The sequence below is a fragment of the Mesoplodon densirostris genome, chromosome 4 (assembly GCF_025265405.1).
Source record: "Mesoplodon densirostris isolate mMesDen1 chromosome 4, mMesDen1 primary haplotype, whole genome shotgun sequence".
Classification (NCBI taxonomy): Eukaryota; Metazoa; Chordata; class Mammalia; order Artiodactyla; family Ziphiidae; genus Mesoplodon; species Mesoplodon densirostris.
In genome coordinates, this window is record NC_082664.1 from 3,887,999 (window position 1) to 3,908,294 (window position 20,296).

Sequence of the window (20,296 nt, forward strand, 5' to 3'; positions counted from 1 at the left end):
CTAAAAAAGAGAATGTATATATAACTGAATCACTTTGCTGTACAGCAGTAATTAACACAACACTGTAAATCAACTACACTTCAATTAAAAAAAAAAAAAGAGAGAAAAAGAATTCTCCTAATCTAATCCCAGAGTAGCAACTGACTTGGTAATTTGTATAGGAGCAGAAAAAAGAGATGCTACATCTTAAAAAAAGAAATTAAAGGCAGAAATCATGTTCATGGCTTGATACTTTGCTAAAGTCATGCTTGAAATTGCAATGTCTGCTTGCAATGTAGAGACTGGTGACATTCCAGACTTTACAATGACCTGGAGCTGCCCGAGGTCAGTGCCAGCATGAGGTAGTCTGGATCACGTTTTCGGCACTGGGAAGATGGGCTTTTGTTTCTTGTTTTCAGTGTCAGAATGCTTGCAGAGGCCAGGACTGAAAGGGAACCAGGTAAAGCACATCTCTGAACAGCTCTGACAAAGCCAGCATCTCCTACCTCATGCCCTGGGCAGGCAGATGGCAACCTGGAGCTGGACTGATGAAGTACAGGTGAAGACATCTTGTACTTGCTGTTAAGACAGTTTTATCTGTGATTATCAGTAACAAGGAATCAAAACTCGTATCCCAGAATCAGCTAGAAATGGAGTTACAAACAACGACGGATTGCCCTGACAGTCCAATTTCCTGCTGTGCGTGGATGTGGCCACGCACAAGGCCCCTGCCAGCAGAGCCCCTCCACCTCCACGTGGAAACTCCTCGCAGGTCAGACCGAAATGACCGTTGGGACAGAGCAGGAGCAGGATGCTCAGGGAAAAGCCCCAGGATGGGGATGCTGACTGAAGTAGGCCAGAGCAGGGAGGACATTCTAGGCCATGGGAAGAGAGGCGACCCCGGGGGCCTAGACGGGCCTGGCGCACAGGGAAGAGTGATGGCGGGTGGCTGGAGCCCCGCTGCATGAGGCCCTCGGAAGGCAGGCTGGGGCAGGCTGCCAGGGCGCCAGGTGCTACCCCGAAGACTGGAACTTGACTGCAGGGTGTCGAGGGCACAGCCCAGGAGCCGTGTTTTAGGAGGAGAGCTCGGGCAACCATGGCAGGAGGTGGGCACACCTGGAGCCATGAGGCGGCTACAGCAGTGCAGGTGTGGAGGGGGAGCTCTGACCCGGGCAGTGGCGGGAGGGGAGCGGAGGGTACGACAGCCCAGATCTTCTGGGGTACGTGGAAGAGACACTGCCAACCACGATGGCTGGCAGAGAAGCAAAAACAGCCAGAGAGAACTCTGCCCTTTCCAGCAGAATTTAATGGAACAGAGGAGTGAAGTCAGGAAACAGAGTACATTTTGGACCATCAACAAAATGGAGAGGCAGCTACTGGACGGGAAAAAGTGTCTGCAAATAGTATGTCTGATAAAGGGTTAACAGCCAAACTCTGTAAAGAACTCAGACAAATCAATATCAAGTAAACAAACAATCCAATTAAAAAATGGGCAAAGGGCCTGAATAGGCATTTTTCCAAAGAACACATACAGATGGTCAACAGGCACGTGGAAAGACGCTCAACATCACTACGGATCAGGGAAACGCAAATCAAAACCACCTGAGATAGCACCTCACACCTATCCGGATGGCTGTCATCAAAAGACAACAAGGGACTTGCCTGGTGGTCCAGTGGCTAAGGCTCCGAGCTCCCAGTGCTGGGGGCCCAGGTTCGATCCTGGTCAGGGAACTAGATCCCACATGCATTGCACCAACTAAAGATCCTGCATGCCACGATGAAGGTCCCGCACGTGGCAACAAAGATCCTGCGTGCTGCAGCTAAGACCTGGTGCAGCCAAAAAAAAAAAAAAAGATTTAAAAAGACAACAAGTAACAAGTGTTGACAAGAATGTGGATGAAGGGGACCCTGTTGGTGGGAATGTAAACTGGTACAGCCACTATGGAAAACACTATGGAGGCTCCTCAAAAAATCAAAAATAGGACCATCATATGATCCAGCAATTCCACTCCTGGGTATTCATCTGAAAAAAACGAAAACACTAATTTGGAAAGATATATGCACCCCAGCATGCTGTTCACTGCAGCATTATTTACAATAGGCAAGATATGCAAGCAACGTAAGTGTCCATCAACAAATGAATGAATAAAGAAGATGTGGGGTGTATGTGTGTGTGTGTCTGTGTGTGTGTACACACAGACACGCACACACAAACACACAATGGAATATTACTCAGCCTTAAAAAAGAAAGAAACCCTGCCATCTGCAACAATGTGGATTGATCTGGAGAGTGTTATACCTAGTGAAATGTCAGACAGAGAAAGACAAATACTGTATGTTTCACTTATATGTGGAATCTAAAAAAACAAAATAAATGAACAAATAAATACAACAAAACAGAAATAGACTCAGATTCAGAAAACAAACTAGTGGCTGCCAGAGGGGAGTAGGAAGGGGGGAAGGGCAAAACAGATGAAGGGGATTAAGGGATACAAACTACCATTTAAAAAGCAAATTAAGGACTTCCCCGGTGGTGCAGTGGTTAAGAATCCACCTGCCAATGCAGGGGACATGGATTCGAGTCCCAGTCCAGGAAGATCCCGCATGCTGCGGAGCAACTAAGCCCGTGTGCCACAACTACTGAGCCTGTGCTCTAGAGTCCACGAGCCACAACAACTGAGCCCACGCGCCACGACTACTGAAGCCTGTGCGCCTAGAGCCCATGCTTCGCAACAAGAGAAGCCACCGCAATGAGAAGCCCGCACACCGCAACGAAGAGTAACCCCTGCTCGCCGCAACTAGAGAGCCCGCGCACAGCAACGAAGACCCAATGCAGCCAAAAATGAAATAGATTTATAAAAAAATTTTTTTTAATTTTAATTAAAAAAAGCAAATTAATTACAAAGATGTAACATACAGCACAGGGAATATAAACAATAATAATAACTTTGTATAGTGTGTAATCTATAAAAATATCGAATCACTATATTGTACACCTGAAGCTAATATTGTATGTCAACTATACTTCCAAAAAAAAAAAAGTGCATCTGGGAAAGAGAAGTTTGCTACTGAACAGAATCCTCACAGGTAGAACCACAGTCTTGAAAAAGGCTGTGCTCCTTTCACTGCTTTGAGCACCACCATGGCCAACTTTTAAAAGAACAATGAAGCACCCCAGGTAACCGCAGGCAAGTAAGCAAGGCAGCATGAACGTTACCTGCGTTACTACACTCCGTTCACTACTCTCCAATGAGTGTTGCTGGATCTGGATGATGGCCTGCCACGGACACTGGCAGGGAGCACACACCTGAACTCAAAATCTGCATCCCCTAATATAAATAATACTTTTTTTTAGAAACCTTGATTCACCGGTTTGTCCCACAGGCTACACAGACCATCCCTGGAAAGAGCCAAACAACAGAGTAGCTGGTGGCCCTGACCTGCTTTTCACTGCCCCCCAACCCAGGCACGCGGAAGGCCAGCACCCCTCCTGCTGTTCCCTGCACGCCTCCCCTGCCTACCAACTCTGGACTTGCTTCGTTCTCCCAGGATGTTCAGAAAACGGTAAAAGAAGTCTTTATCCATCCTCTCAGCATCGGCCAGTAACCCAGATAAACAAAATCCAGAGCTCAGGGCAGGAAAAAGACTAAGCAAGGCAGAGAGCTTCCTGGACTCGGCCCCCGTCATGCACAGCGCCAGACCTGAGCGAGCACCACCCCTCCCCCAGCAGCTTGAGGAGCTGGGCGGCTTTTAGGCCGTCACACCTGCCTGAGACAGGTTGCGTTTGCACATGATGCTTACTTGCACCCTCTCTCTGGGGCGGGGATTGCCGTTACCATCAGAAAGGTGAGGACTGAGGTCTCAAGGTAACCCGGCAGCCAGCCCGGGCCCGGCTCTGCACTCGGCTAGCACCGCTCCCGCTGCCGCCCTGCCTCTGCCGGGAGCCCCGCTCCTGGGCCCAACCACCTCACCTGCGGTCTGTGTGACCCACTCCAGGCCTGGCCGGACTGCGGACGATTCTGCGGGCAAGAGGCAGGGCGGCTCTGTGAAAGCCTGACGTTCTCAGCTCCTGCACCCCTGCCCCCAGCACGCAGGGAAAGCCAAAGCACAACCTGGACTCAGGGTGGCCCTGTCTGGCCCCTCCTAGTCTGAAAGTGAGACTCAATCCCACCAAAGCTGAGTCACTCCCCTTGAAAGAACGGCCACCGACCCCAGGGAAACCCAGCCAGCCGCCTCAGAGGCCTGTAACACTCTGGCCAGCGCGCCAGCGCGGGAGGACTGGACTGAATGGGAAGGGAGGCGTGAGCTGTGGGCCGGAGCCCGGAAGCCAAGCCGCGCTCGAGGCCGTTCTCTCGGCACGTGCTGTGGCACAGCGGCCTCCTCTGAGCGGTGGTGCCGGGCAGAGCTCTGCTTCTGCCCCGGTGGGGCAAGGGCAGGGCCCCCAGTGCTCCCAGGATCCTGTAGCAAGGAGGACACCAACCTCGCTCTGGCCTTTTTACCTCCAGAAACTCCCAAACTGCTCTGCTTGGGGGCCAGAGGAGGATGGCTCAGGCCCACAGGATCTCTGAACCAAGGAAAGGCTCCCCGGGGCAGGCGGGAAGGCGGCCCTGCACTGGCAGGCAGAGCCACGGCCAGCTGCAGCCTCTCTGGTCCATCACCATTGACGATGGCGGCTGGCAGGCGCTCTCAGAAGCTGGACTGTGACCGGCCTTGGGTCTGGGATTAGGTTCAAAACACAGGGTGCGAGTGAGGCCAAAAGCATAACCAAAATGACCCTGGAAAATTCCTAGCTTTGGAACAAAGCTTACTTCTTTAGTGGAGAACCAACCTGCTTCTTTAGCTAAGCTGGGTTGTATTTGGGGGCCTCGTGGGACAAAAGAATGACGATACCTCTGCACATCATGGGACGGTGAGAGGCCCGTCAGCTGGAGACGCAGCCAGGGGCTGCCAGGGCGGGAGGTGGACAAGGCGTCCTCCCTTCCCTTCTTGGCTTCTTTGTCCTTTTTTTGTTTTTCAAACGAGTACATGTGGTTGAATTCTCAAATGTTAAATGCTTGTAAAATTCAATTCTACCACCTAACAAACAAAATACTGGTTATCAGTTCACCAAACCGGGAAGCCGCTGGGCAGGGAAGTATCCCTAAGGCTCGCATGGACTCCGGAGCTGCCGGGCGCAGCCTGCACCTTCTGACAGCCACAGCTGCCCGTCTGCCCAGAGGACAACCTAAGGGTGTGGGCTCATTCTATCATCGTATTCCTTGGAACAGGAATGAATGATTTATAAATAGCCTCACGCTGCTCGGCTGCCCTGCAGCCCTGTAGGGGAGACTCGGAGAAGGGAGGCGGCACACACCCCTCCAGCAGAGGGAGGGCTGGGCGCTCTCCTGGCTGCGGGCGGCGGACCCTGGGTCGGAAAGGGCACAAAGCAACTGCCACACCCAGGCAGACCAGCAGAGGCAGCTGCATCCACAGTATCATCGCGCGCGTCGTACGGCAGCTCCTCTGAGTTCACGCTCCTCCTGGGTGCTGAAAACCCCGCGACGTGTGAAGCGTGGCAAAGAAAAGCTCCTCACAAAATTCTTAAGAGGCCCGTTACTCTGCAAGAACGGCTAATCGACCTCCTGACCCAGCAACCGACCACGCGGCCTGCAAGGACTCACGAGAGCTGAACACAGGGCCCCGGGAAGCGGGTGGGACACCCCTCCTGAGGAGGCTGGAAGGCAGGGCCTGGCGGCGGGGGCGGGCATACCTAGCTGCGAGAGGTCCAGCCTCGTCCAGTGCATGCCCGTGGGGCAGCTCGCAGACAGCGTCCGGATGAACACCTGGCCGAGGCTGTCCAGGGCCCACAGGGCATCTTGGCAGGCGGCGTAGGCCTTCATCTCGGCGTCGGGGGGCAGCTGCACGGTGGATGGGCGTGACTGGGCGTGCTGGGCGCTGACGCGGCACAGGTCCTTGCTGCTCTGGCAGAGCCACAGGGAGCTTCCTGCGGAGAGGTCATGGCGTCACCGGCGAGCATCTCGGGGCAGCCTTTGCCTTCAGAGGCTGGCCGACCAGCTCCCACCCTCACTCCCCACCTCGGGGAAGGAGCAGCCAGGACTCAGGGGGACGCACCGGGACCAGCCAGTTCACAGGAAACAAGTCCGACACATTTAAAGAAATGAAAGGAAGCTGGGCTAACGAGACCTTAGGAGGCCCATGACGTTGCCTCAGAGACCCGGACCTTGGACGTTGTATGATGGACCGGGAAGCATTCAAGTTGGTGTGTCAACCAGCGTCCTAGAGGGAGCAAGGCCGGCAATGCCCCGGAAGGACGGCACCGAGGAACCTCCCCTGTCCTGGTGGCAGGGCGAGGGGAGGTCTGGCGGGGCGGAGGCTGCTGGAAAAGGCCCGGAAAGCTGGAAAGCCTTTTCCTCCCATCCTCACCTCAAAATTACATGCTTTCATTCTCTCCTCCCTTTTTAGAGTCCTTCAGGTTTAATTCACTTTAAAATGCAAACCACACTTGGGGAAATTAAAACCTCAGTCAGAATATATTATCTAAAGTATATCAAAAACTTGGGACCAGTTATGGTCTGGAATTCAAAATTACTTTGGACCTTGAAAACGTAAGGTAATGGGTATGCCGATGTTTACGGAACAGCCCGGGAGCCAGGCAGTCCCCCCCCCACCGCAACAAAGTGCAGCAACGTTCCTGCAACAAAATGCGTCACAGTCACAGTCAGCAGGACAGACGGACGCTGTAAGGAGCCTCCCATCAGCTCAGGTCAGGTTTTGCTGCCGAATGATTTATGCCAAGCTTGGGAGAGAACCTATGGTTTGCAGAGCTTACTTATTGCACAACTGCGGTCAGAACAATCTGGGGAGGAAGCATTTTATTGTACTGACCAAGTTCTGCACATCCTAGTGGGACTACGGGCTCGAACTCACCAACTGCAGAGACCCCCGACATCTTCTCATCTGACCCTCAGCGTGATCCTGGGCCACCTGACTGCCCCAGCTCCCAGCTCCTGGGGTAGCTGCACTGCCTCTCCTGGCTCCAAAGCCCGAGCTGTGGTCAGGGCTTTGGGAGGTCTGCCCTACCAGGGGCATGACAGTGGGACTTAGGCCAGCCAGAGGCTGTAAACCAGCCTGTGAGGAGGTGACAGAATTCACAGGGGAAATGGCCAGGCACCCAGAGAAGCCTGGTGCCTACTGGCCCTGTGCTACGGCCCTGAGACATGTCGCTGAAGTCAGCAGCTGCCGGCCTCAGCGGTCACACTGTACACTCCCCTCCTTCAGAAGGACAGCTCGCCTCCAGACCCACTCAGACCACCACACCAGATCCTTCTCTCCTGGGCAGGCCTATATCCAGCTTTGGGAGCCCTCGGCTCAGCCAACGAGGGCGGCTGGCCTGTGACACCACCGCATCCAGTCCCTGAGGGCCCCACGGCCATGCTCCCGCCCCAACTAGGCCACGTCAGACCATGGTTTTAACTGTTCAGCTGCCAACCTGTGCACTGCACTCCCCAACCAACCTTCCTTTGTGGGAGCAGTGGAAGCCAACACGAAGGCCCACTTTGTGGCCGAAGCTGTCCCCCGGGGAACGACATTGTTCCAGTAAGTGCCTAGAAATAATGGGAAGAGTACGTTAAAGAAAGAAGAAAGAAAGACCACACATACTTCAGAGCTTCAGTTCTAGACCAACTGGCCTTCAAAACCCCTTACAGCTGGTTCTAGAGTGTCCTCAAAGTAGGAGGCCCAAGCCAGCACTGCAAGAGCCGGCCCGACAAGCAGAGCACCGTCTAGCCCAGGGTCGGGGGAGGCCACGCAGGGGGAGAAGAGCTGGAGAAAATTCACAAAGCAGGGTTCACTCACAGAAATGAAGCCCCAGTGGGTAAATGTGGATTTACACCTACGTTTACGGATCTGGCCAGAGCCTTGCATTTTCAACAGTGAGATAATTTTTTCTACTAGGCTCTTTAGGAATGGGAGGATATTTCATTTAGCTGGAAACTATTAACATAAAAATGAGCTCCATGTGCTCTTCTTACAGCCTAATAGGTTCCTAATGGAAACTGATCGCACACCATGCAGACACTGGTATCCAAGTCGCAGGAATGACAGACTAAAAGGAGGGAACTGATAGAAAGCAGAGGGGAGGCCTCCCTTCCAGACACCTCATACCACTGGCACTAAATTATCTTTTCCACTTGAGATCATATAGCTTTTCCTTAAATGCTGGCTCTAAAGAGGAGCTGCCTATCAAGCCGGCGTGGCAATGAAGTGATTCACCCACCGATGAGACTTCCTCTAGAGACGTGGATTTCATTCTTGCCCGAGGAGATCCAGACGCCGCTGCTGTTGACCCCTAGAAGGCTCGGCTGGCACTGGAGCTGCTGAGACCACAACGCCATGCGCAGTTTATCCGCCACCTTCTCAACAGGCACCTGGGCCGCTGTGGCCACCGAGTGTGTGGCATGGATTATGGTCTGGAACAAGCTGCACTGGTCAAACACCACGTAGTCTGTGATGCTCGCCTGGAGGGGAGACGGGCAGACACCCTGCTCTCAGCGCAGCTACAAACGCCTTCTGCACACTCGCTGCCTGTCAAACACCCAGATACCCACGTGCACGTGCACGTTTGTGTGAGGACTGGAGAGGAGTGTGGCAGGACACCCCCCACTGCTGACTGTGATTACTTCCGAGGGGTGGATTCAGAGGGACGGAAGAAAACGTTCACCTTTTATTTTATACACTTTTCTATTACATGGACCTGTTACAAAGAGCATGTATTACTTTTAGGATTATCACCCCCTCGCACCCTATAAGTCTTTTATTCTAATCAGTGAGAAAGGATTATTTTGTTTTTAAAATTTAGGAATTTCTAATGGACAAGTGTACGATACTTAGGATCATAATACGGGTTTAAAAAGGTAGAGTAAGCAGGGTGATGAAGCAATTCATGACCCAACTGGGACTGTTAACAATCAGGCCAGAGCAGCAGCACAGACAGGGCCTGTCCTGGACGTGCAGAACGCACCCGGGCTCAGATTCGAGACACGCTTCTTTCACGTTCCTGCAAGAGACCTTTCTCCAGGGTGCTGCCCTCTAAGGAACCCTCTCCCTTGCCGGCCAGCTCTGGCTGTCAGAAAGGCCTCTGACTCTGCGAGACTTTCCACGTGCTTCTGCCCTGCCGGGTCGGGTTACAGAGAACGTCGCCGCCCTATGCCTAGGACAGCCTTGTGCAGGCCACACTCCCAGGTCACGCACGGCGAAGTGCGCAGTGAAAGTGACATCACTTAGGATAGGGAACTTAACATATAATAAAACACACAGAAAGGAAACTATCATAAAACCCAGCACTGTAGTACATGTGCGACGCGGCCCTTCTTTTCTGTGAAAGGGCTCGCACTGACTGTGAGCTCCTGCCTGCACTGAGGCTTCAGCAAACGGTGTCGGCACGTCAGCCCCAAGGCCCTGCTTCCCTTGAAGAGCAGAGCACGTGCCAGCCTGGCGAGGCGGACCCCATCAGAGCCCACAGGACGCTGGGCAGGTACCTGGGGACCAGTGCCATGCTGCCGTGTGATGGCCTGGGAGCTCTGCCCTTCCTCGGGGTGTATGACGCCAGGCCACACAGAAAGTCTGTGACAGGCTCAGTCCCAGCACCCAGGATTGGCAGATAAGCAGGATGCAAATTAACAAAAAAAAAGAGAAAGGTTTAACAGCCAAACATAATGCTGGCTCTAGCACTACAGAGAAATCAATCTTACAGTAAATAAAATAACTCTGTTTCCAAACACCTCAGAGATGATTCTGTCAAATTTCTCTGAAGACAATGGTCTGAATATTATGATAAAATGCTAACTAGTTTTCTTTAGGCTACTTAAGACAGAATTTAGTACATGTACTACACTTTGTGTGTGTGTGTGTGTGTGTGTGTATAAAACCATATAATATGGTGACAAATACAGGGAGGATAGTTTTGAATCAACTGTATAACTTTTCAAATAGTCCCTGGCATACTAAATTCGAGACTGTGTAAGAGCAAACACAACTTGCTTTTCCACATCCTCATCTGAAAGACCTGAGAGCGGCCACTGGAAGACCTGCCCTCGATGAGGCAAGTCTAAGGCGACAATAACACCTGAACCCATCAATGGAGACAGAACACTGAAGAGCTGCTGTGCACCCCACAGCCGCCGATGCCAGCACAGCCTTACCTGCTACGCTGGGGGACCACGGGCGCTGCGTTTATTTACACTGAATGGTGCCAAAAGGGCAAAAGTTAGCTTGATTATACCTTACTACTTCTTTCTTTTTTTTTTTTTTAATTTCTTTTTGTTTATTTTATTTACTTATTTTCGGCTGCGTTGGGTCTTCGTTGCTGTGCGTGGGCTTTCTCTAGTTGCGGCGAGCAGGGTTACTCTTTTTTTTCTTTTTGACAAGAAAGTAGGGTTTATGGGTGGGCGTGGATAGGGAGGGGGCCGCGCCAAGCCTCTCAGGAGTGCAGGGCCCGCCATGTGTCCAGGGGGCCACGATTAGGGATGTACTTGACCTCACAGCCATATGGGATGAGCCACTTTTCTGCCACCATGTTTTCAAATTCATCTGCATTAAACTTAGTAAATCCCCACTTCTTGGAGATGTGGATCTTCTGGCGGCCAGGGAACTTGAACTTGGCCCTGCGGAGGGCCTCAATCACATGCTCCTTGTTCTGCAGCTTGGTGTGGATGGACACTAAGAGCTGGCCAATGTGGACCCTGGCCACTGTGCCCTGGGGCTTTCCAAAGGCACCATGCATACCTGTCTGGAGCCTAGATTGGGGACAGCATGCCAGTCATTAATGTCCACTGGGAAGGGCTGTCTCCAAGGTCCCTTAGGGTAACCCATACAGGCAACAGGCTGCATACACTACCGAGGAGGCTGCTGTTTGCAGCCATTGCGCACCGGGCCCCCATGCGGAAAAGAGCACAGTCGGCTTAACTGGCTGCAAAGGGCTACTCTTGGTTGCGGTGCGTGGGCTTCTCACTGCAGTGGCTTCTCTTGTTGTGGAACATGGGCTCTAGGCGTGCGGGCTTCAGTAGTTGTGGGTCGCAGGCTCTAGAGTGCAGGCTCAGTAGTTGTGGTGCATGGGCTTAGTTGTTCCGCGGCATGTGGGATCTTCCTGGACCAGGGCTCGAACCCATGTCCCCTGCATTGGCAGGTGGATTCTTAACCACTGTGCCACCAGGGAAGCCCCTACCTTACTATTTCTCAAAGTGTTTACTTTTCTGGGGGCATGTGGGAAAATTCCCCTTTCTTCATTGAAATACCATTTACTTACGAGGCCTTTCGTACAAGCAGAGATAGTGAATTTTAATTGTGGGTTGGGTTTTTCACATCTATTGTCTAATCTCTTTTCTTCTTAGTACATTCCTCCAGAATTAATCATTATTATTATCTAGGTCTTCAAATGGCTATCACTGGATTTATTTGGCATATAATGACAAATTTCTAAATAACACCAAAATTAAAAAATAAATAAACAAAGCCTACATATTTAAGCAGAGAGAGCTTCACAAGTTACCTCCTGTGATGAAATCCCTGATAATTCTTTTTTTTTAAATTGAAGTATAGCTAATTTACAATGTTGTGTTAGTTACTGCTGTACAGCAAAGTGATTCAGGTATACATATGTATACATTCTTTTTCTTTTAATATTCTTTTCCATTACGGTTTATCATAGGATATGGAATACAGTAGAGCCTTGTTGTGCCCTGATATTTCTCGTGTGCTCAAATACAGCAAAGTCTAACTCATCCAATAGTAAAAGCGAACACTGTTTATTTACTCCAAGCCCCCGATCTCTTTAGGGAAAAGAGAGGGGCTGTAAGAGGGAGAGCAGAGCCCCCAACTCAGGGAGGCGCCCAGGCACGTGGCCCGGGAGCTCAACACCTACTTGCCACCAGTGGTCGTCATCCCCTTGGGGCTTCTTGGAAACGACGCCAGTTCTGAACCACAGGTGTCCTCGGATGTCCAGGGCCCACAGGGTCTGTTGGTCGCCGAGAGTGATACAGACAGGTTCCAAAGCCTGCCTTTCACTGGAAACGAGGAAGAGAGCGTGGAGTCAGCACCTGCATTCATGGCCCCCAGTGTGTCTAGGATGCCGGCATCAAGCATCCTGGGGGGCTCAGTGGGGGACAAGAGACAAGATCCGAGGAAGGAAGCTCGAGTTTCGAGTTAAACGACTGTGCGACACATACTGTTCCGAAGCGAGGGGGTGTCCGAAAGAGTCCCTGAAGGCCCAGGACAGTAGGGGGAGCTCTTAAGGGAAACTAACCCAGGGAAGAAGAGAGCAGGCGCGTGAGGGATTCCAGGCCCCGAGCGGCCCAACCCCTGCCTTCACCAATTAAGTGAACAGAAACTCCGCAGCGTGCCAGGCTGTGTTGGGCAGCTGCAGCCTGGCAGACGCTGCTCACTCTGCGGGCAATGCCCTCCTCCCACCCAGCCGGTGACGTCCCTGCCAGCTTCGAGGCTGAGCTAAGGGTCCACTCCGCGCGGTGCCTGCCTGACCTCTGCAGGGGGAGCCGAGGCGTCCTCGGAGCTGTGCGTCCGTCTCCGGCTCAGGACCAGCTACACTAACTGGCGTTGGTTGCCCCAGATGGGGAGCTTGTCGAGGGCAGGGCAGGGTCACATTCACTCAGCGCTCACAACCGGTGTTCCCTCAAGTTTACTGGGTTGCTCAATTCAAACCGAGAATATCCTAATCTAATTTTTCTAAAGACTACTGATAATTTCACACCAGCAAAATGATCTGACAGTAATTCTTTAATTAAAATTCTGACTGGTAGAAAGTAACCAAATAAACTGCAATTCAGATTAATTTCAACTGACTAGGAGGATAATAAAGAAAAATATTTGGCCCTAAGTCATCTGAGACTCTAAACAGAAACTGTCTGACACTGGGCAGTTCTCTAGAAAGACCATCATGAGAGACTCGTGACCGTGTGGGGCTTGAGATTACACACGAGGGCAGTAACATTTTAAAAACTGAGCTCTGACCCAACGTCCAGTCTGCCAGTCAGAAGGAGGCACAGAGTGTCTTCAAGGTCAGGCTGCTGAAATTGGCTCTGGCAATCCCAGGGAACACCACGACCTTGAAAACCTTCAGGGAACCAGTTCTGCCCAGGAGAGGCTCACATGGGTCGCTTAAGAAGAGTCAAGTTGACAAAGAACAGACAGTGGGACAAACAGGACGCTGCAAATGGGTGTGCTCCTCCCCGATACCTGACGATGTCACACTTCCAGTGCTCCCCCTCGGGACAGAAGCTGCTTACACCCTCCCGGTACAGGAGGACCCTCTGCTCCGTCAGCGCCCACACCACGCTGTTTCGGGCTGCGACCTGGGACAGTGGGTATGGACAGTCAACCTTTACGGCTCTGGCACAGGGGCGATCCACGCTGAGACCTGCCGGGGAGAAGGACAGGAAGCCCCCAAAGACACACAATCAGGACTTCACACCTCATTTTCATTCCGTTTGCTTATTTTTCTTTTTTGGTATTTTGCTATACCCTTAATATATCCATAATAAGTACTTTCTCTTTTTAAGGTCTAGTCAACATAAAATACTTAGATTGTGCTTAAATATAATATCCACCTGAACTGTTCTCAGACGCTCTTTGAAAACTGGAGGAATAACAATTTCGAATCCTCTGGTGTCCCAGAGTAGCTAAAAATGTTCCAAAAGAACGTGAAAGCCCAGTGCGGGAGAGCAGCCAGCTCCGGAGCCAGGAGGGCCCAGGCCGAGAGGAGCCAGTACCAAGGGACGTCTTCTGTGGCCACGCCCCTCAGAGCCTCAGCTGCCACTGGACCCACAGGGATCTGAGGGCTCCAGGCATCCTCTGCAGGGCACCTCCAACAGGGTGGTTCCCCTCCCCCTGCTTTGTATGTGGTACGTGGGGTTTCCACTACTAAAATGAAAACCCCGAATTTCCTAGATGGAAGGTGAGGGCCAGAGCTCAGGGTCCCCGACTCCCCATCCAGGGCTCTTCCCCCGCCTCTTTGCAACCTCTGTCTAACGAGCTTCAAGGCCACTCCCAAGGGAGCTGGCACAACAGCTGTTACCTAAAGCCCCGTATTATTCCGCAGCCTCAGCCTGCAGTCAGGTCTCGGAACTCAGCATGCTTCCTGCCTGATCACAACAGCACCCTACGGTATCACAGTCATTGGGCTGCATTTCCTCAAACTCAGCTAGGTAGGAATCACCTCCTGGACTTCTTACACTGCAAACCCTCAGGACAACCCTGGAGACTCTAACCCAGGAGCTCTGGGTGGTCTGAGCTTGTCTGCAACCACTGCCCAGGTGACTCCTAAGGCCCTCCTCACCCCCAGGCCAGAAGCACCCTGTTTCCCCAGCAGGAACGAAACTCAGATGCCACTGGAAGTTGGACATGCGTATGCTTTTCCAGCTATTTTTCACTTTCAAGGGAGACATAGGAACAAGGCTGGAGAGACCAGGGCCAGCATGTGGCCCAGAGCCGGCCAGGCTGCCCTCTGGGCTCAAGCAGGAGCTGCTAGGATGCCGGCTCTCCCACATCTGAGAGCGAGCCAGATGTTCAAGGGCTTTCAATCTCAGAGAATCGAATATTTGCAAACGAAGCAACTGACAAAGGATTAATCTCCAAAATCTACAAGCAGCCCATGCAGCTCAATACCAAAAAAACAAACAACCCAATCCAAAAATGGGCAGAAGACCTAAATAGACATTTCTCCAAAGAAGATATACAGATGGCCAACAAACACATGAAAGGATGCTCAACATCATTAATCATTAGAGAAATGCAAATCAAAACTACAATGAGGTATCACCTCACACCAGTCAGAACGGCCATCATCAAAAAATCTACAAACAGTAAATGCTGGAGAGGGTGTGGAGAAAAGGGAACACTCTTGCACTGTTGGTGGGAATGTAAATTGGTACAGCCACTATGGAGAACAGTGTGGAGGTTCCTTCAAAAACTACAAATAGAACTACCATACGACCCACCAATCCCACTACTGGGCATATACCCTGAGAAAACCATAATTGAAAAAGAGTCATGTACCAAAATGTTCACTGCAGCTCTATTTACAATAGCCAGGACATGGAAGCAACCTAAGTGTCCATCAACAGATGAATGGATAAAGAAGATGTGGCACATATATACAATGGAATATTATTCAGCCATAAACTGAAACAAAATTGAGTTATTTGTAGTGAGGTGGATGGACCTAGAGTCTGTCATACAGAGTGAAGTCAGAAGGAGAAAAACAAATACCGTATGCTAACACATATATATGGAATCTAAAAAAAAAAAAAAAGGTTCTGAAGAACCTAGGGGCAAGACAGGAATAAAGACGCAGACGTAGAGAATGGACCTGAGGACACGGGGAGGGGGAAGCATAAGCTGGGACGAAGTGAGAGAGTGGCATGGACATATATACACTACCAAATGTAAAACAGGTAGCTAGTGGGAAGCAGCCGCATAGCACAGGGAGATCAGCTCAGTGCTTGGTGACCACCTATAGGAGTGGGATAGGGAGGGTGGGAGGGAGACGCAAGAGGGAGGAGATATGGGGACGTATGTATATGTGTAGTTGATTCACTTTGTTATAAAGCAGAAATTAACACACCATTGTAAAGCAATTATACTCTAATAAAAGATGTTAAAAAAAAATCTCAGAGAATCATCCCTGGCTGACAGTTCATAACAGAGATTAAAACCTTCTCTTGGGGGGCTTCCCTGGTGGTGCAGTGGTTAAGAATCCACCTGCCAACACAGGGGACACGGGTTTGAGCCCTGGTAGGGGAAGATCCCACATGCCATGGAACTAAGCCCGTGCGCCGCAACTACTGAGCCTGCGTCCTAGAGCCCATGAGCCACAACTACTGAAGCCCATATGCCACAACTACTGAAGCCTCACGCCTAGAGCCTGTGCTCTGCAACAATGAGAAGCCCTCACATCCCAACCAAGAGTAGACCCCACTCACCACAACCAGAGAAAACCTGCGCACAGCAATGAAGACCCAATGCAGCCAATAAATAAATAAATAAATAAATAAATAAAATCTATTAAAAAAAGAAAAAACCTTTTCTTGGAATCAGCAATATTAAATGGTTAAAAGATTGATATTTACATAAATCTAATACGGCCTCTTGACATCCAAAAAAGAGCTCCTGCCCCGTAATCGTTTCCAGGTACTGGTGAATCACATTGCTTTTGGAAACCCATATCTCATTCTGCTGACAGTACGTAAACACTGACTCTCATTACAGTTTATTTTTAAAAAACAAGTCCCACTGTGTCTCTTCCAGCTGCTAAAGGTCCCCCCGCTCAGGGCAGTTTCCTAGGATGAGATAAACTGCTATTTAGAGCAAATTATTTCTCATTGTTTTTTCCTGACCCACGTGTAAATAAGCGTATAGCAGCAGGGCTTTGACCTGGCTGAAAAATCCAGCCATAAGTTAAAGGGAACAATGATTTTAAGGCCATTTCTCCGTTATCCTTTCCTCTTCAGATCTGATATTGCAGGATAAGGGATACGCAATGGCGAGCCGTAAGGAGAATAAGATTCTGTTTCTGTGCCTCGCTAAATAATTCTATTAATTCCTGCCCTAAATTTGTCCTGGGTTGAATGTGAGTCAGTAGCAGAAAACTGCTAATAGATTCCAACGGCAAATACTCTCTTTCCAGAAGTGTTTTCATTTAAATTGACTTCTAGCTTCTTGGTCACTGTCTCTAAGCACGTCGCTACCAAAGCGCAATCACACCAGATCCCACGGGTGCTGGGGCGCCGCCTGCAGCTACCTGTCTGTAGGTACAGGTCCCCATTTGTCCTGATGATCCAGGCCGTGTCATCGCTCAAGGCCACAAACACCGCCTGGGGCAGAGCTTCGTACCAGTGACGCTTCCCCTTGATGGTCACTTTTCCACAAGCAAAGGCTCGGTTAGATTTCTGTTCAATCTTCCAGAGAAGGGCTCCTGTGGAAGTAAAAATTATATTCACTGTCCAATAAATACTGAGAATGTTCACCCCCAAAAGTCCATTCTGGGTGCTGTGGGGAAGAGAAATTTCTACAACACCTCCCGCTTTTGCTTCTACCCCGAATGGGGACAGAGCCTGCGGCGCCGAGGTCTGAACCCCTGCCACCGCCCCACCCCCACCGTGTGGCTTGGGCGTCACGTCACTCAGTGTCTCCAAGCCTCATTTCCTCATCTGTGAAATGGGATCGTCTGCCCCATACAGGCTGCTAGGAAGGCAGCAGGTGAGACTGTATCCAGGACACAGCACACAGAGCTGGCGCATCAGAGGCACCCATCGCACAGAAGACAGGTGTGCCAGGTGAGGACCCAGAACGACCTTCAGGAGGCACAGGTAGTGTCCTGAGAAAGTCTGAAAGTCCTACAGGGGTTCAAAGGGAGTGCGTCAATTCTGGACCAGCCAAACGGAGAAGGTGCCGACGGAAAGGAAGCACTTGAGCTGGGCTGTCCCTGTTTTCACTCAGAAAGGGGCTGCGATACACAGAAGAAGGGGAGGGAAGGGGACGGGCAGACAGCAGGGCCGTCTATGGAGAGGCAGGTGGCGGCTAAGAAACCCCCAGTCACCAAGAGCACGGAGGGCTGGACTAGAGGCTCGGGCGCGAGGTGCCGAGGGAGGCGTGGGAAGCGAGGCGGCGGCCAAGCCCGCGGCCCCCGGGGTGCCCACGCTGGACGGGGCCCTGCAGGACCGCTCAGCCAGAGCACCAACCCTGGTGGAGACAGAGCTCCTGCTAGAGCAGCGCGAGACTGAACGGTTTGGAAACACACAGTTAATTCATATAATCAGGAAAAAAACAAAGTTGATAAATGGCTGGGGAGATGTACCCAAAGGTAAATGAGAGGAAAAGAATTAAAACCCATAATTATATAAAGCCAGCTAATGGGACAGGCTATTACCTTAGTCTCTAAGGAAAAATATTTTTCAAAGAGGTAAAGAGAACAAAACAACCCTGAACAAACTGGTATTTTACATAGTGACAAAGACCAAGAGAGTTAGAGGAAATCCATCTCAAAGCACAGAGGGCGAGGAGAGGTCACAGGCTCAGTGTTGTCTGCCTTGCATTCCAACGTCCTAACAGTAAACCAGCTACGATACACATACACACTGCTGTTCCACTCGCCATCCCCCAAATAGGTAAAGCGGCCAACATTGTGACAAACAAGCAAATTATTCTGTACAGATGAGGGGGTGGAACCTCATCCAGGAAGCGTCTGCTCCAGCTCACTGAAAATGGCCTGATCATGGCATGAAGGAAGGAAGGCATTTTCTTTTCACAGTCAGGGAGTAGATTATTCACCCAAAGCATATATATAGCTCATTACAGAATAATTTCTAAGAAAGAAACCAAACAATCCAAACTTATCCAACACAACCACGGGCCCATCTTCATTAGTTCAGTTGCTTTAAAGCAACACTAAGGGACTTCCCTGGTGGTGCAGTGGTTCAGAATCCACCTGCCAGTGCAGGGGACATGGGTTCGAGCCCTGGCCCGGGAAGATCCCACATGCCGCGGAGCAACTAAGCCTGTGCGCCACAACTACTAAGCCTGTGCTCTAGGGCGCAGGAGCCACAACTACTGAGCCCACGTGCCACAACTACTGAGGCCCGTGCACCTAGAGCCTGTGCTCCCCAACAAGAGAAGCCACCGCAAGAAGCCCACACACCACAACGAAGACCCAATGTAGCCAAAAATAAATAAACAAATAAGTTTTAAAACAACAACACTAAGAAACAGAAACAGATTTATTTTTATCAGGCATTTGTATGTTAATATTTCTAAAAAACAACCTCAAAAATGCAAGCTATTTGTATAACTTACAACACATGTTCATGCGTTACCACTGCAATTAATAAAAAACCAAAAACTGAACTGCAATTACGCTATTTTCAGTTGATGTCAAATGCAGCAATCCGCGTTCTTTGGAGAAAACCCCTCAAACCTGCAGGGAAAAGGCAAGTCCGCTGAATGGACTGGTCCCTGTGTGCTCGGGCGTCTACACCTGGGGCAAGAAGTAGGGAGCTGGGAGGCGAACCTGAGGGCGAGACTGCCACCTGCTGGACGGCATCTTCAAACTTCTGCCAGCGCAGCCCAGCGCCCGGCAACGCGCTGCAGAACAGGCCGCCTTTGTAGTCCAGGCACCAAATGTACTTCTCGGAGACCGCCAAGCTGAGAATGCCGTAGCCCGGCCCGGAGTAACCCATCCAGCTTTCTGCAAACTAACAAGGACAGAGCCTGCTGAGTTCTGCGGCAGAGGACACAGCTGCATGTGTCGTACTGTCGTCAATAAGAAAAGTGTGCAATCACTCAAGTCGGCCCTCTATCTCTGGACCAGCTCTAAGAGAAACACAGTGAAGTGGGAGCAGCTGTCCCCCACAAAGACCCCATAACGTTCCTGGATAACACCCTGTCACAGATACTACAGCCTCTTCCCTCACCTAATGCTTACATTCAAAGGATCTGGTTTTATTCTACAGGGATACCTCACTTCCCACTTGTATGCAAATTGATTTTTTGCACAGCTAATCATTACAGATGTGTTAGGAGAAATGGCATTACCACTATCTTTGTTTTTTTCACCATATTTTTTTAAGCGCTGATCCGATCATCGGACACGTGGCACATCATGTGGCTGATGGAAATCTAGCCAAGACACTGCCTGACTGAATCTTGTAGACTAAGGTTTAGATGTTAGGGTTCTTTTAAAAACCAAAGCTAAATAAAGTGTGTACTTTAACAGCTTTCCAAAACTGCAAAAGAAACCCATGTATTTGCACAATCACCCACACATGGACGTTCACTGCTTCGCAGAGTATGGCACCCAACCCCTCTCGATCTGGCCCTGGCTCACCAGGACACGCCTTACCCACCCCCAACGCAACAAAAGGTGGCTTTCCAGCTCTCTGGAGGGGGACAAGCGGGGGAGTGGTGAAGGCTGGGGGAGGTCCTCAAAGTACCAGGTGCCCTCTCACCTAGGACTTTTCTAAAGTTCTGGTCTAGAATGCCAACTGCCCACGCCCTCGGCCTCAGCTGCTTGGCCCCTGCCATGGTTTGTGGGCGCCGCGCCCCGCCTGCACTTTGCTCATCACCATTGCCCAGTTCCACTCAACTGGGAGGATCTGCACACACGTCCAGGACTCTTGAGGTCCACGACTGCCTGTCACGGGCACTGCAGTTTCCCCAGCGCCCGACACAGTCTGGCAGCCGAAGGCACTCACGCAAGGGTGAATGCGCGGAAGACTGAGTGAAAGGGCATTCTGTCTTAAAACAAATAAGCAGG

The 20,296-nt window shown here is 50.9% G+C and overlaps 1 protein-coding gene and 1 non-coding gene across 7 annotated transcripts in view; both read right to left on the reverse strand.

Moving 5' to 3' along the window:
* Positions 1 to 20,296, reverse strand: part of TECPR2 (tectonin beta-propeller repeat containing 2) — a 98,291-nt gene that overhangs the window by 32,637 nt on the left and 45,358 nt on the right. For all 6 annotated transcript variants that reach the window (XM_060095603.1, XM_060095599.1, XM_060095600.1 and 3 more), the window contains 7 exons: positions 19,052 to 19,235; positions 16,787 to 16,960; positions 13,225 to 13,405; positions 11,897 to 12,038; positions 8,255 to 8,495; positions 7,494 to 7,583; positions 5,729 to 5,962 (listed from right to left, as the gene is read on the reverse strand). In XM_060095603.1, the coding sequence (XP_059951586.1) occupies positions 5,729 to 5,962; positions 7,494 to 7,583; positions 8,255 to 8,495; positions 11,897 to 12,038; positions 13,225 to 13,405; positions 16,787 to 16,960; positions 19,052 to 19,235 (1,246 nt within the window). The remainder of the gene's footprint in view (positions 1 to 5,728; positions 5,963 to 7,493; positions 7,584 to 8,254; positions 8,496 to 11,896; positions 12,039 to 13,224; positions 13,406 to 16,786; positions 16,961 to 19,051; positions 19,236 to 20,296) is intronic.
* LOC132489586 (small nucleolar RNA SNORA70) lies at positions 10,817 to 10,951 on the reverse strand. The gene has a single exon (XR_009531987.1). It is a non-coding gene; the product is annotated as a small nucleolar RNA SNORA70 (small nucleolar RNA).